The following is a 15,266-nucleotide window of genomic DNA, read 5'->3' as shown; positions in this document are numbered from 1 at the left end:
CTGGAGTTCCTGCAGGGAAGCCCCACCCAAGGAGGAATGACGGATCAGGCCTGAAAAGGCATTGATTCTGCCACAGTGGGTGTGTTGGGCTGTGGGGGACATGTCTTAAGACCGAGCCATCCAGCCTCCCTGGCTCCAGCAGGGGAGAAAGCACAGCCTGGAGCTACAGATATGAATGTTGCCTTTCCTCCTCCCAGGAGCTTAGCGTGTTAGGCAGTTGTGATTCCCAGTGCTGGCTGCTGCCCCTCTTCTAAGGAGCTCAAATGGCTTAGGCAGCAGGTAGCTGCAGCTGTGGGGCTGGCCTCCCCTCCCGCCAGGAGCTCAGTAGGCTTAAGCAGATTCCAGCTGAGAGGCTGTTGAGAATCTGTGGGGCTTCGGGGTTGTGATGCTAGACCCAGTGGCTTGAGTTTGTGAGTGGGGTCTTCCAATCCATGGGTTTCACAGTTCCGTGGAAAAAGCACTGTTTCCCCCGCTGGGTCGCACACTCACTTACCGCCTCCCTTGGCTGGGGGGAAGGGTGTCCCGTGCCCCGTGTGGCTCTCAGGTGGACCACTGCACTACACTGTTCTTCCCTCCTCTCCGTGGATGATGCCAGCGTCCTAGTCAGTTGTTATAAGAGAAACCTGGATACCTTGGTTGCCAGGTAAGGATTCACACACTTACTATGGTTCTTTTCCAGGGGAGCCTCCGAACACAGCTGTTTCTAGTTGGCTATCTTGGTCCTGCTCCCTGCCTCCGCCTCCCCCAGCCACCACCGCCCCACTGCCTTCATTTCTTCATTCTGCTTGTGTCATTTCTGTTGCTTGCTTGGTTATCTTGGTATTTATGTGTGAGCCACCTCTATGCAAAGGCATTGGTCTCAGCCTTGGTACTTAATTTATTCTCTCCCCTCCTTCATATATATACAAAGGTTTGCAGAAAGGCAGTGTATGTATTACAACCAGTTCTCATTGAAACACGAGATTAGTTATATATATCTAAAGGCTACGCTTTGCAATACAGATCTCCAACCTCAGGTTAGGTCTCCGCTGATCTGCCAACTGCTCAGATATGCCTAAATTCTGCCTCTTTTGTTACTACTGCCTGACCCTCCGGGGTCTTCCATGTGACCTCTGGGCTACAGCCAAGAAGGGAATCAGGGACCCATGTCTGGTTGGTAATATGACGTGTATATTTAGGCTTTGACCCCAGAAGCCCTAAGCAACCTTTTCATGTGGCCCAGTTTTACATTTCCTGCAGGATCCAAGAGCTGGCACTGAAATGAACCTCTGGCTATCTGAGTGGACTGAGCAAGTGACACAGATGTTCTGCCAATTTCCCTAAACAAGTAACAGGGATAAAGGACAATAACCTTAGCTCAGGAGAGGCCCCAGGAGCAAGGAAGGCTGGGAGTAACTGCTGCTGGCTGGCGCTGACTGCTACCAAAGGCAGGCATGGAGATATAGCAGGGAGTAGAAATCACAGGTATCTGCTAAATTTCTAGAAGGCCATATCAGTAACCTCATACTTCTTACCTTCTGCTGAGACACCTTCTCCTTATTACTACACAGAAGACCAGAAGCTTTAACCTAAAGGGAGGTTAAAGTTCTAATCAGATATACATGGTGAACAATGAGAAGTGAAAATTGCTTCTTCTCTTCTCGCTTGTCCCCTTTCTTGTGTAGGGATGCAGTAAGTGCTGGGAACTGCCACTCTGAACCATTGGACCTATGGGGCTTCATGTTATGTTAGTACTTCCCATACATGCTTTCTCTCTTTAGCCCTCACAGTAATGCTATTAGGTAGATTGAAATGCCCCCCAAGGAATTTTCTGTGGATTTCCAACCTGCAGGTGGCTATAGACCATACACTATGGTTATGAAAAATGAAATGGAGCATGGATATGAAACCATGTTTAGAATGTATATCATGGTTAACAAAGGTAATGGGGACTGTTCATGACCTAGCCCTGTGGGAGAGACCACTGTAGCATGAAAAGTGGGATGGATATACTGATAACTAGGAGGGCGTGGGAGGAAAGGGCATTGAGAATCCAGTGGGAGAGTTTTTCCTTGGCACCAAATAGGAGCTGCTTTTTTTCCCCCTCCAGAAATAGTGGCAAATGAATGAGGGAGGGGAGAAGTTGGAGATGCAAAGATGAAGATGCAGTCATAGTGAAAGGTCTCTTTCTAACATATTAGGAAAGAAGGTAATTTGTTCAAGCAGAAAGGCAGGAGAAATGGGAGTTGGGGACATTAAAACACCAACCATGAGAAATGTGATTAGCAATAAGCCAAAAATGAATGAAATCAACTTGATTAATATTATTAGTAACACTCTCTGAGCACATACTCTGCTAGGCTGTGTACACTAATCACTTTATGGGCTTTACCTCATTTAATTCTCCTAAAGAGAAAGAAAATATTGTTATCCCCATTTTTCAGATAAGATGAATTAGGCTCAATGTTTTGTTCAAGGTTGTACAGATAATAATTGATGGAACTGAGCCGCAAACACAGGTCTCCAAAGAGAGAATTGTTTTGTCATAGTGCCTTCAGGGAAACACGAATATTACTCAGCTGAACAGGGTAAGACAGCAATGGCTGCTGACACGGATTAGGGACTAGCAGACTGGATATTGCAGATGAAGGAGTTGAGTGGTTTTAGTGGATAGATTTCTCAGGCAAGGTAATTAAGCAGGTGAAGGCAAACAGAGGAAAAGCTTGGGACACAAAGATGTGAAGATGCTTTTTAGCTTCTTCTAAGAGTTCAGGTGCTATGAGAGTAGAAATGATACAACTTTTTAAAGCAAAATCCAGCTGACCTATGATGGGAACATAATGTGAGAGAGAAATAAGTGATTGTTTTCTTAGGCATGGAGAATTTGGAATTGTCTGTTACTGCAGCACAACATAGTGTGACCCTGCTAAGGCAAATAGTTGTCAGATTTTGATGTGTGACAGAATTATCAAGGCTTCATGTTCAATGGCCCTTGCCCCATCTCCAAATCCAAATGTACTTACTTGGAACCTGGACTGAGGCTGGAACATGACATTTTTAATAAGTTCTTTAGGTATACCATACCTACCACGTTTCGAGGACTAGTGAGGCACCCAACCTTGATTAATTTGAGGCACCTAAGGTACATTTGTGAGACTGGAAACAAGGCATAATGCAACCATGACTTGCCAAAAAAATTGGTAGCTTTCTTCTCTGGCCTGAAGCACCCCATGCCAGGGTATAAATCTTGGCAAGATTTCAGCTACTATGGGCCCCCATGCAGGGCACAAATGCCCTATTTCAAGAGGTTATTAAAGTATATTCTTTCATCTAAGAAGGTAAATTTTTCAAAAATTGTCAGGATATGCAGTATTCTAATATTATATCAAATGGACACCTGACTAACATGACCTGAGATGTTAATTCATGTCAAAGTTTTATTATGTCCAGAATTATAGTGAGATTCTTGATTAACAATTCAAGGTAATATTGGTTGGCAAATCTTTCTATTATTGGTGTAGGAATAAGGGCTGATTCTGTCTGTAATCAAAATAACTATGTTTCATTACATTGCAATTTAAAGTAGGTTTATATAATTCAAAATTCTCAGCATTTTATATGAAATGTACATAAAAATATTAATTATGTGAGCCTCCTTTCCTCCTCACAAGGATAACACTATTTAAATTATTTCAACAAAATGCTAATTATTATGAATACATTTTAAATTTTATGGAACTTGAAAAATACTTTAATAGTTATCTCAACAATGGTACAGGGTAAAAGGTGAAGTTTATAAAGAAGCAATTTTCTCATAGTAAACCTGATCACAAATTGGTAAAAGAACAAGTGATAGAAAGCGAGGTGAAATGATTTGTAAAAAGAAGTACTACCCTGCCATCTACTGTTCAAATAAGTCATATGCTTTAATTGCTGTCAGATCTTAATGTGCATTGTACGTGGGAGTAGAGGGGCGGAGAAAAGAGAAACTTGTGAAAAACTAAGATTATCAGACTCCATCTCAGGTATTCTGGTTCTGTGGAACGGAGATGGAATTCAGGAATCTGCCTTTGTAAGAAGCGCTCCAAATGAGCCTAGGTAGGTGGTTCTCTAAACATACCTTAAGAATTACTCAAATATGTCTTGGCCATTGTAAGGTATGATGCACTCTTTAAACATGCCAGGCAACACAGAGTTCCATCACTGACCTATGCAAACAGATGGTTAGATTTCATAATAATTTTTAATGTGATTGTGTTTATGGCTATGTAGACAGTTGTGTATGCTAGAATAATTCTTTATCTCCAGGTTTCAACTGTGGCATTCTCTAATCAAATTTGCATTGCTTAAAGTTGTTTTTCACTCTTAGATCGTTTTTGATGAGGCATATGCATTTTTAAAAGAATTGGGTTTCTATTGTTTCTGTTTTCCTTCTCATCGTGTACTCACTTTTTTTCTGATAGGATAATTATTGATGGAGCTAATTTGACCATATCTAATGTAACTTTAGAGGACCAAGGTATTTACTGCTGTTCAGCTCATACTGCTCTAGACAGTGCTGCCGATATAACTCAAGTAACTGTTCTTGGTAAGTGCACTAACTAATGAGAAATCTGTTCATTTCTTCATTTCTAATTAAATTCCGTCATTCCTGGCCGAGAAAGCTAATGATTCTTTGAGCCCCTGCGCATATATTGTTAGTTTGAAATTTTTGTTTAAAAAGCAACACAATTTCAAATCCTTTCTCCTCTTTTCATATAAAAGAAATTAATTAATGCTTAATTTCTTTTCTCTACATGTGTTAATTTGCCAATAGCAGTGGGAGGTAAGTGATGCTATCAGCAGAAAGAAAAATAAAGCACGCTTGAGTTCCTAGCACTCTTGAGCTACTGTTTCCTGGTGTACAAAGAAATGGGGCTGAGGAATGGAGGTGGGCTAGACTGGAGAATCTCCATAGGGGTCGAGAGGTGGATGCACGGTGGTCATCTCTAAACCAAAGGCACAGACTGAGTTCCCAGGGTTCCAGGAAGGATGGAGAGGAACTTCCAGCATTCTACAAAGGAATGTCTTTGATTTTTGTTGTTGTTGTTGCTAATGAAAGTACTAATTAGGAAACAGTGTGCACACTTCACTAGTGTAATCAATGCAGTTACTCCTGAAATCACCAATGTTTAAAGCTCTTAGGCCATCTGCTGGATGTTTTCCAAAATTTCCCTTCCAGATTCACTCTCTACCAGCTGTTTGACCTAGAAAGGTTACTTGTAAGGACAACATCAGCAAACCACTTGCCTTCCAGCTATTATTTGGTTCAGCAAGTTGAGGGCCATTTGGAGTGTTGTATTGATTCTCCCTACTCCATCCCTGTGGACTGGCTGTGTCCCACTGCCAAAGTCATGGCTTCTGCAGACAGGGTCTCCTCACACCATTCCTTCTGATGGGGCTCTAGCAGCTGCACACCAATATTTCAAGTCTCTCTCACACCCAACCTACTGAACATCCTGCCCACATCTTTTTAAAGACGTTTAATTAAAACGTTTTGGAACTATCCTAAATTTGTGTGAGTTATTCATTAATTTTCTGCAGGTACCCTAACAGCTACAGACATTTGTTCTGTTTCAGTGGCCACCATTTAGTCTTTCTTTTAGTTTGCAGATATTCCTTAAAAGTATTGGTTTTGCCTACCCTTCTTTATCATATGTCTACATTAACCAGTGTTATTAACAGACCTTTGTGTGTTTAGCACTCCAGCTGTTGGGGCCCTCTGTTAGGTTCCAAACAAGGGACGTGGTGGTACAGACTGAGGGAGAAAATTCAGTCTCTTCTGAGAAGCTGATAAAAAATGGGTCAACAGGCTGGATCTCTTCAAGTAAAGCGAATGGCCACCCTGTCTCGGGTGAAACAAATGGCCATCAAGGTTGGGTTCGAAAAATAAAAGAACAGTTTCCACTTATAGAAGGTATGGATTTGTAGAGTTGTAGAGTCGGCTCAGTAGAATTGTACCTTTAGGCAAAATGTTTGGCCGTGGGTATTTGAGCATTTTCAGGTCTTTACAAGCAGAAATGTTTAATCCCCTAGTGATGATTTCAACAATAATTCATCAGATAAAGTAGCTGAGCTTCAGATAAACTGGAATTCATCCCAGGCCCAGTGAGTAGAGGGTTAAGTGTCAGGCTCCGTACACTTTGTCTCTAAGTATTTTGAGCAATCTCAGCCACCAAAGGGCCTAGGTCTCCTACTGCTTGGTGCTCCCCTTCTCAATTTCCTTACAAAATTTAAAAGTTCATTCTTGCGATTAGGCTGACATTTTTGGAACTATAAATTTTTTTTAATTCTACATAAATTTTACCTACGATTATATGTACTGTTTATATATGCAGTAATCTACCAATGTTTACAGAATAAAAATAAAAATAAATTTTGGAGAATATTATATTTAAAATTTACATTCTTCTTTTTTAGACAAACTTCTAATTTACCAAAGCATCTCTCAACAATTGACAATAAAAAAATAATTATATAGACACATATGAGGTTTCTAAAAGACTATGTTTTACCCCCTGGAAAACAATTTTTAAAAGTATATACTTGACCCCCTTTAATCAAAAGTTATTTTTGAAAGCCTTGACATAAACATGCTTTCAGGATGTCATTTTTTAAAAGTTTCAGTTACAAGTTCATCAATTCTAGCTCCATATGATTCTCAGAGGAGCCAGATTTTAATGTCAGATGTAATACGCAGGCTTAGTTTATTTCGGGAAGCTTCAGAAATTAGTGGAGTCAGTAAATACTGAAGAGAAACCAAAGTCCTCTGAGCTCAGAGATTCTGAAACTTGTTGAAGAAATAACTTTTTATTTAAGGCTTTAATGTTTGGACACAGTCATGAACCACATTTTTTTAAAAACATGTTCTCTATTCTGAATTGGAAACAATGCTTTTTGTCAATGTAAATTTCTAACAATCAGCAAATATTCAGGAGGAGCAAAAGACGGTGCTTTCGACTTGGAGAAGAAAGAGCCCATTGAAAGGCTACATTAGATAATATCTTCCTTTTCTCTTCTGCAAAAAGATAAAAGTCCTCCAATACTTGAGAGAATTCAAACCCAATTTTCACAGTAAATACCATTAGAAATAAGATTTCTTTTTACTGTTGCTTTATTTTCAGAGTACCAGAAATTTTCATTTTCTTTAGTACTCAAAAATTTGTGATCATTTACTTACTTAATTTTCCAGTTTCTGCCACAACATTTAACAATGCCAAATCTCCCTGTTCTGATATAAACTGCCTTCCTACTCCTTTTGAGAACTCCAGGTTAAGAGGGTATCAAAGTTGCTATAATGAAAATTCATTGTTATCAATAACGATAAAAATCCAACACAGTTGCAGGAAAGAAAGCAGAGCTCATGTTCTCTTTTCCTATAACCATAAGACCTAATTTTTATTGCTTTAAAATAATAATTATACACATGATTGAAGTAATAATATCTTTTTTCACTGATTTATTTAGTTACAAAACATTTATGAGTGAGGCACTGTGGGCAATTCAAAGCTTAATAAAATATGACCCCTATTCTTGGAGATGAATCAGGCACGTAAACAAATATGGGCTGGACAAATAGAAATGATTCATTTGAGATACGTCATATTTCTCAAACTTGGGTATACCTAGTCACCATGCAAGGAACTTGTTTGCAAATGCAGATTCCTGGGCCCACCTTCCTCGGTAAGCCAGAAAGAGGGCCTAGGAATTTTCACTCTTATTAACTACTCCTAAAAGAATTCTGATGTCCTTGGTCAAGGATAACCCCTTGAGACTGTAATCAGAGAAGAGGGAGGTAATATGGTCCATTGGGGAGTACATGTGAAGATGCCGCATTTTACAAAGAACCCCAGACCCCACAGGCTGATGCTATTGAACATAGTGGAGACATGGGCACAGAAAAGAAGGGTTTTTATGGAACCAAACTGGGGTCCACCTACCCAGTGCAGTAAGACCAGGTATCTATACTGAGGTTTGCAGTGGGAGAAAGGAAGACGCTTATCTGCAGGTCAGCTCATGCTTAAGTCCCAACCTCCCCAGTGGCTTGCAGGTGAGGGTATTTAAAAGCAGGAGTAAATTTCAGGAAAGCAAATGCTACAGGCAAAATAGTAAATTAATACATTGAGGTTACACATTGGTTTATGCCTAAAAGGGTGAGCTATCTTGAAGTGGAGATGGGGCATGGCTTACAGGTCATAGGTGGATTCAAAGATTTTCTCATTTGCAATTGGTTAAGGAAGAGAAGTTTTGTTTAAAAATTGGGAGTCAGCCAAAAAGAATATTAGCTTTGGCTTGTGGATGTGGCTCCCTTTAGGCCCTCAGGAAGAAATTTACAAAAAATGATGGTCGGAGCTCAGACTTCAGTTTCCCCTTATCTGAGGTCTCCGTGCCAGCAAATTTATTTGGTGAGAGTCTGGGTTCCAGAAAAACAACTTAGAGACATATATTAAAATGTTATCTTCAGTTTCTATAGGAGAACCAAACATCCCTGTGATTCTAGCTTCCTTGGCTAGTGTTTAAAGCTACTATTACCTCCGTTCTTATCAAGTTGTTTATTTACTTCTTAGGGCTAGCTAGGTGCCTGAATTACCCTTGAAACTCCACCTTTCCCTTCCATATGTAGGGAGGGGGGCAGGGGTGCTTCCCAGGTCCCTAAGAGGGTGGTACCTCCTCTGTCTCAGAGTAGCTGGCAATGTGTCTGAGGAAGGGAATCAGGTAAACAAAGGCAATTATCTACATTTTCCCTTCCTTTATTAATTAGATGTTCCGGATCCACCAGAAAACCTTCACTTGTCTGAAAGACAGAACAGGAGTGTTCGGCTGACCTGGGAAGCTGGAGCTGACCACAATAGCAATATTAGCGGTAGGAAGACTTGGGATAACGGTTTTCGTTACTCTAGACAGTCAAAGTTAATAGTGAAGTCATTTTTTAACCACCTTTAGTGGATTATTCTTCTTAAAACATCCTTTTGAACTTTTAATATTGGGTATAAATTTTGGTATAACTTATCCATACTCCATACATTCTAACATTTTTTTCCCTGTTTATACTACCAGAGTATATTGTTGAATTTGAAGGAAACAAAGAAGAGCCTGGAAGGTGGGAGGAACTGACCAGAGTCCAAGGAAAGAAAACCACAGTTATCTTACCTTTGGCTCCATTTGTGAGATACCAGTTCAGGGTCATAGCCGTGAATGAAGTAGGGAGAAGTCAACCTAGCCAGCCATCAGACCATCATGAAACACCACCAGCAGGTATGCAGGTTCTCACATCAGGTTTCTAACAAAATATTTGTTTGTCCCCATCTTTGAACATCTAAAAAAAAAAGATTGATAGAGTAATGTAGGATTTTAGATTTCTCCAAATAGTGTTAACAGTTCTGTAAACAGCACACAAAATATTCAAAGCACGTGAGTCTCAGAAGTGTTACATACAAGTTTGATAAAAGCGGGAAATTAGGGGAGTGATATATGAAAAAAAACCATTACTTTCAGTAATTTCTGATGACTAAATACCAAGTTTAACCAGTTACCAAGTAAGTTCTAAATTAAAGCTCAATATATATGCGTCTAACATTATTAATTTTTATGCATTCAGTGTTTTTTCTTGTGTTTCAATGTCAGTCTAAATTTCCAAGATGCTTTTGAAAAAATCTCAAGGATGACTGTGCTAAAATTTGTATTACTGAATTGTTATTGATCATCAGTGTGGTCATAGCACGATATTTTATTTTTCCTTGGCTAAAATAAATACTCTAGGACATAATTTCCTCTTTGGACTGAGAAAAAGCAAGTGAAGGTTATAACTGAATCAGATAGAAATTAATACTTGTGTGATTTTAGTGTATGTCAACCTTTGCACTAAACTCCACATTTAGCTATTTCTAATAAAACGAATCCATCTAAAAATATTCATGACTACTTTACAGGTTTTGTTCATTTTGATGTCCTTAAAACTTGCCTGCTGATATTAATACATGGTGTTTATTTTATTCTTCTAAAGGCAAATATTCACAACATATGTTTCTAATGACAATTCTAATAGAAAAAAATAGAGCAGGCTTAAATTAAAATATATTTTTTTAAAAAGCAGGTTCAGAATTTTAAAAAGCAGTTTTAAAAATTTTTAAAGCAGATTGAAAATTAAAACATATATAGTAAACCATCTACTCTCCACTGGGTAATAATCATTTCACTCCAAGAAGACTATTTTACTCTTTTAAATAAAATACATATTTAAAATCTACTTTAAATCTTTTTAGGAACTGGAGCAGATATAAATTAATAAGTACAATCGAACTTATTTAATTATCTGTGTTTTTTGGGGGCAGGAGTTGTGATATGATGACTTACCTATGGGTTAAAAGGAAAAATAATGTTAATGTTTTTAATTTTTCAGCTCCAGATAGGAATCCACAAAACATAAGGGTTCAAGCCTCTCAACCCAAGGAAATGATTATAAAGTGGGAGGTGTGTATTTCTTAATATGTTATGTATTTCGTTGTGCTCTTTTCTCTTCCTCTTAGGTCTGCATGCTAACTACAATGATAGCACAATATTTTTTTAAGAACAAAGATAAGATTTGGAAATGAAATGAACTTGTGAGTCATCATCATCATAAATTTTAAAGATCATTGTGATTAAAATGATGTTACGAAATCGAGTTTAACACTGGTCAACAATTTAGGGAAGATTTTACAGATTGATTTAGTTGTGATACATTACCAAAAGTTTCAAATTATTAATAATTTAATTAACAATATTCTAGATTCTCTTCCATTCAAAAAATACTGAAAATCTTTAATTAATTTAGTATGATCTACCAGATATTATGCATATTAAACTTATGACACCCCAAAGAATATTCACTACTCATTAAACACCAGTAGACATTTTGTATTCTCCTTTCTAATAATTCTGAGGATGATCTTGTGAAGAAAGCATAATGAACGCCTTATTCTAGATCTGGAGATGGCATCCAGGATAATGAATGTCTTGCCCATCACCACACAACCAGAAATCCACAAAGCTAGGATTTATATATGAGGATCTTTGGACTCCAAACCTCACTTTTTCCTCCTTTACATATCTCTGTTAAATGTTATTAAATAGACTTCACCATTTGAATTTTGTATAAAAATGTACATCTACCCAGATAATTTTAATTATTCTAGGGTCATTTCCAAATTCCTTCTGTAACAGTGGGGAATTTTATTTTCCCTCTACTACTTGGATGTATTTCATGACCAGTATATTGGCCTACCTAAAAGGAAATTATCATTCAACCATTCTGATGAGTAGTAGGCATCCAACATTGAATTTATAAAATTTTGTGTAAGCATAGAACATTTTTAATGTATGCCAAAATATACTAATTTATTTCCACAACTCATTCCAGGTATAATTCTTGGAAGAATTTTAAAGTGCACAAAGTTTAGTTTGCTTTTTTCCTCATATGTTGGTCTTTGTACTCATTACACAATCACATGGCCCGTACCTGCAAAATATTTAGTTAATATTTTTTAGATCAAAGTTAGCTCTTTATTTCCACTTCAGTGAAATTAAGTTTTACAAGTTTAAGATGTGGAAAATTTTTTTTTAAAAGGTAATACATAGAAATGAAATATATTATTTCTTTCCTTGAATGTGTGGTTATAAATAGTTACTACCACATTGTCTTGATAATTACTTAATTTATAGTCTAAAATGATGTTAGTCTTTTAGGGCATATCTGTATTATCCTCCCTTAAGTTCCATAGAAATTTTCATAAAGTAGATAATATACTTGGTTAGATATCAGTAATACTGTGTATTTGCTGGTCACTTCCTCAGAGAAGCACATCGTGTTCCATTAACATTAGCTCATTAATCCTCACTACTCCTTTGGGAGGGCTGTGGTCCATGATGGTGTCAGTCTTATATGTCATACAGAGAAACTGGGAATCTCAGAGTTTAATGACCTCCCCCAGATGCACTGGGCTGAGTAAAATGGAAAAAAGGCCAGAAATCTTCAGTCTTTTTGATTACTCCTCTCACTCATAAGTCATTTTTTAGTACCCTGAAGATACACAAGATTGATTATTAATGCTCTCTTCTTGTAAGAATGAGACTGTACTAAGAAAGCATCTATGGCCAGGTGCTGTGGCTCATGCCTATAATCCCAGCACTTTGGGAGGCCAAGGAGGGCAGATCACAAGATCAGGAGTTTGAGACCAGCCTGGACAATATGGTGAAACCGCATCTCTACTAAAAATATAAAAATTAGCCAGGTGTGGTGGTGCATGCCTGTAATCCCCGCTACTTGGGAGGCTGAGGCAGAAAAATCGCTTGAACCCAGGAGGTGGAGGTTACAGTGAGTTGAGATCATGCCCCTGCACTCCAGCCTGGGTGACAGAGTGAGGCTCTGTCTCAAAAAAAAAAAGAGCATTTATAATTTGTCTTTGAGGAGCAAATGATATGTAACTTAGTAATTAATTGACTAGAGGAAGGAAGTAGTCACAGGATTTGGATCTAGGCTGACAGTTACATTCCCACTATGTCCCATGGTGTCTCCTATTATCTTGATGTGTCAGAGATCTAATCACTGCTGACACAGCCAGTGAAGTTTAAGAACATTCATTCACTGAGTATCGTTCTGTATGGATCATCCTATAGAAAGGAGTTAGACTCCAGGTTTTTCCCAGTTTCACAATCAGATAGTATTGTGCATGAATTACCAGACCCCCTCCAGAGATGTACTCAAAATAATTCCTGTCTACATAATAATGGGTCAGAGAGACATAATTAAAAAAAAAAAAAGCTGATCTTTCTCAAAAGAACTAACAATGAAGATGAGCCCTAGGAACAGACTGGACATTCCTAATTTTTGTTTCTTTGTTTATGTTTTATATTTAACATTAAACATGATTCAATTTAAAGTAACATTACAGTTTAACTTAATGGTAGAACTAGGCTTTTTAGTTAGCATTACCTTCAAACATTCACTTTTCATATATTAGGTGGGTCATGACTCACTCATATATTTTGAGTGTTCGAACATCGTAATGTTCTACTCGCAAAACAGGACAAAAGAGTCTACTGCAACCTCATCAGTTAAATACCTATACCAGGATAATTTTTGCTTGAGAGTTTCCATTGTTCTTAAGCATATGTCTGTGAATTTTTAACTTTGCTCAGTAAAATAACACATTTCAAACTTAAAGGACACCAAAAACAAAACCAAAAGCCCAAAACCCCACCAATGTTGGGAAGCAGGAACATCTTTAATTACCTAGTTATATAATCACATCCAAGGTAGTTAACTCCTAATGGATCCAGGTTTTATTATTTATAATACAAGTATAATAAGAAGACCTACTGGCTTTAAAATGAAATTAAGCGGAATTAAATGAAATATTGTATAACATAATGACTATAGTAGATAACAATGTGTTGTATTCTTGAAAATTGTTGAGAGACTAGGTTTTAAGTGTTCTCATCATAAAAAATAAGTATATGAAGCAACATATATTTTGAGTAGCTCAATTTAGCCACTCCACAATGTATACATATTTCAAAACATGTTGTACATAATAAGTATATACAATTTTTATTTCTCAATTAAAAATAAAAATCTTCAACCATTTTTTAAAAAATGGAATCAAGGCAGGACAGCAGTCTTTCTGTTTTCTAGATTAATAGTTATAACCTTGCTTGGTTCATAGATCTCTTTGAAACTGTGTTGGACATACAGGCTCTTTTTCTAGAAAATTATACACAAAAAGTCATACTAACAATATCATTGGTTTCTCAGATCCTTTAAAGGATACACATGTACCCCATCTAGAGATTCCTACACTCCAAGTTAAGAACCTCTTTTCTAGAGCCTCCTTCCTCGTGGGCTACTTCACGAGAGGCAGAGGGAAGGGAAGGCTGGTGGCCTTCCTGCTTACTCTGCCCTTGCTCCTTCTGTTCTTTCTTGAGGAGATTATTTGGGAAATATCTGAGGTTCAGTAGGCATTGCCTTAAAGTCAAATACAAAGCATTCAGGCTGTTTATTTGGGTTCCCGGGTACTAAAAATGCCAATAATATAGCTAAAATATTTTTGTTTAAAGTGTTACGGTTTATTATTTATTTTAAATTTGTCAGAGAACTTTATTAAATTTAACTCCTTTCTTTGGAGCAAAATTTTGAAATGAATAATATTATTTGCACACACTTATTGTCAGTAGAGACTGAAGAAAACTATCATTCCAGATTGCAGTACGGCACTACCAGCTCATGGCCTGATTCACTGGAACAATGCTAAAGCCCCTGGTGAATTTATATCCACTTCACACTCTAAAATATCTTGGAGCAAAACTTTCCAGTGAATCCAAGTATTAACAAGGTCTGCAGACAATGTCAGAAAGTTTTCATTTTGTTTTGATTTTTTTTTCTCCCAGTTAGTTTAGTTTATTCACCTTGGAATAGGAATACACTTAAAATTATTTTGCTGATATGTCACTGTGCTTTCAACTTAATTCCAAGCAATGCCTCTAATAAGTGTTTTAGTAAATTAGATTAAGTTGAGAAGGATTATAGATTCTGTAAGAACACTATGTATGACATTGTTGACTCACTCACATATCCAGAGAAAATTACTGTTTATATAAGTGAACCTTAAATTTAGGATTGAAATCATATTTTAAACATATTTTATATAACTGGTTCATTTCAATGCATAATCCCATTATCTTTGAAATTAAACAGGCAGTTTAAACCACATTATTGTTTTTAAATTAAAGTGTTGCTCAATTAAAAACTAAAGTGGAAATAAACAATTTCCCATACTAGAAATTATTCCTCCAGGCCGGGTGCTGTGGCCCATGCCTATAATCCCAGCACTTTGGGAGGCTGAGGCAGGCGGATCACCTGAGGTTGGGAGTTTGAGACCAGCCTGACCAACATGGAGAAACCCTGTCTCTACTAAAAATACAAAATTAGCCGGGCGTGGTGGTGCATGCCTGTAATCCCAGCTACTCCGGAGGCTGAGGAAGGACAATCGCTTGCACCCGGGAAATGGAGGTTGCGGTGAGCTGAGATCACACCACTGCACTCCAGCCTAGGCAGCAAGAGTGAAACTCCATCTCAAGAAAAAAGAAAAAAGAAAAAAAGTTATTCCTCCAAATATTTCTATGGAGCAAAATAAAGTGGGTGAGGGAGGCATTTTTTCTTAAAGAAAAATAAAGAATGGTCAAGGAGCTGGGAAATTAATTAGAAAGAGGAA

At 37.6% G+C, this 15,266-nt stretch overlaps 1 protein-coding gene across 12 annotated transcripts in view; it reads left to right on the top strand.

Annotated features, from left to right (window-relative positions):
- Nucleotides 1–15,266, top strand: part of CHL1 (cell adhesion molecule L1 like) — a 214,700-nt gene that overhangs the window by 178,327 nt on the left and 21,107 nt on the right. For all 12 annotated transcript variants that reach the window (XM_055259527.2, XM_055259522.2, XM_063630735.1 and 9 more), the window contains 4 exons: nucleotides 4,443–4,567; nucleotides 8,780–8,881; nucleotides 9,076–9,273; nucleotides 10,418–10,488. In XM_055259527.2, the coding sequence (XP_055115502.2) occupies nucleotides 4,443–4,567; nucleotides 8,780–8,881; nucleotides 9,076–9,273; nucleotides 10,418–10,488 (496 nt within the window). The remainder of the gene's footprint in view (nucleotides 1–4,442; nucleotides 4,568–8,779; nucleotides 8,882–9,075; nucleotides 9,274–10,417; nucleotides 10,489–15,266) is intronic.

Source organism: Symphalangus syndactylus, chromosome 21 (genome assembly GCF_028878055.3).
Source record: "Symphalangus syndactylus isolate Jambi chromosome 21, NHGRI_mSymSyn1-v2.1_pri, whole genome shotgun sequence".
Classification (NCBI taxonomy): Eukaryota; Metazoa; Chordata; class Mammalia; order Primates; family Hylobatidae; genus Symphalangus; species Symphalangus syndactylus.
This window is presented reverse-complemented; position numbering and strand designations above follow the sequence as displayed.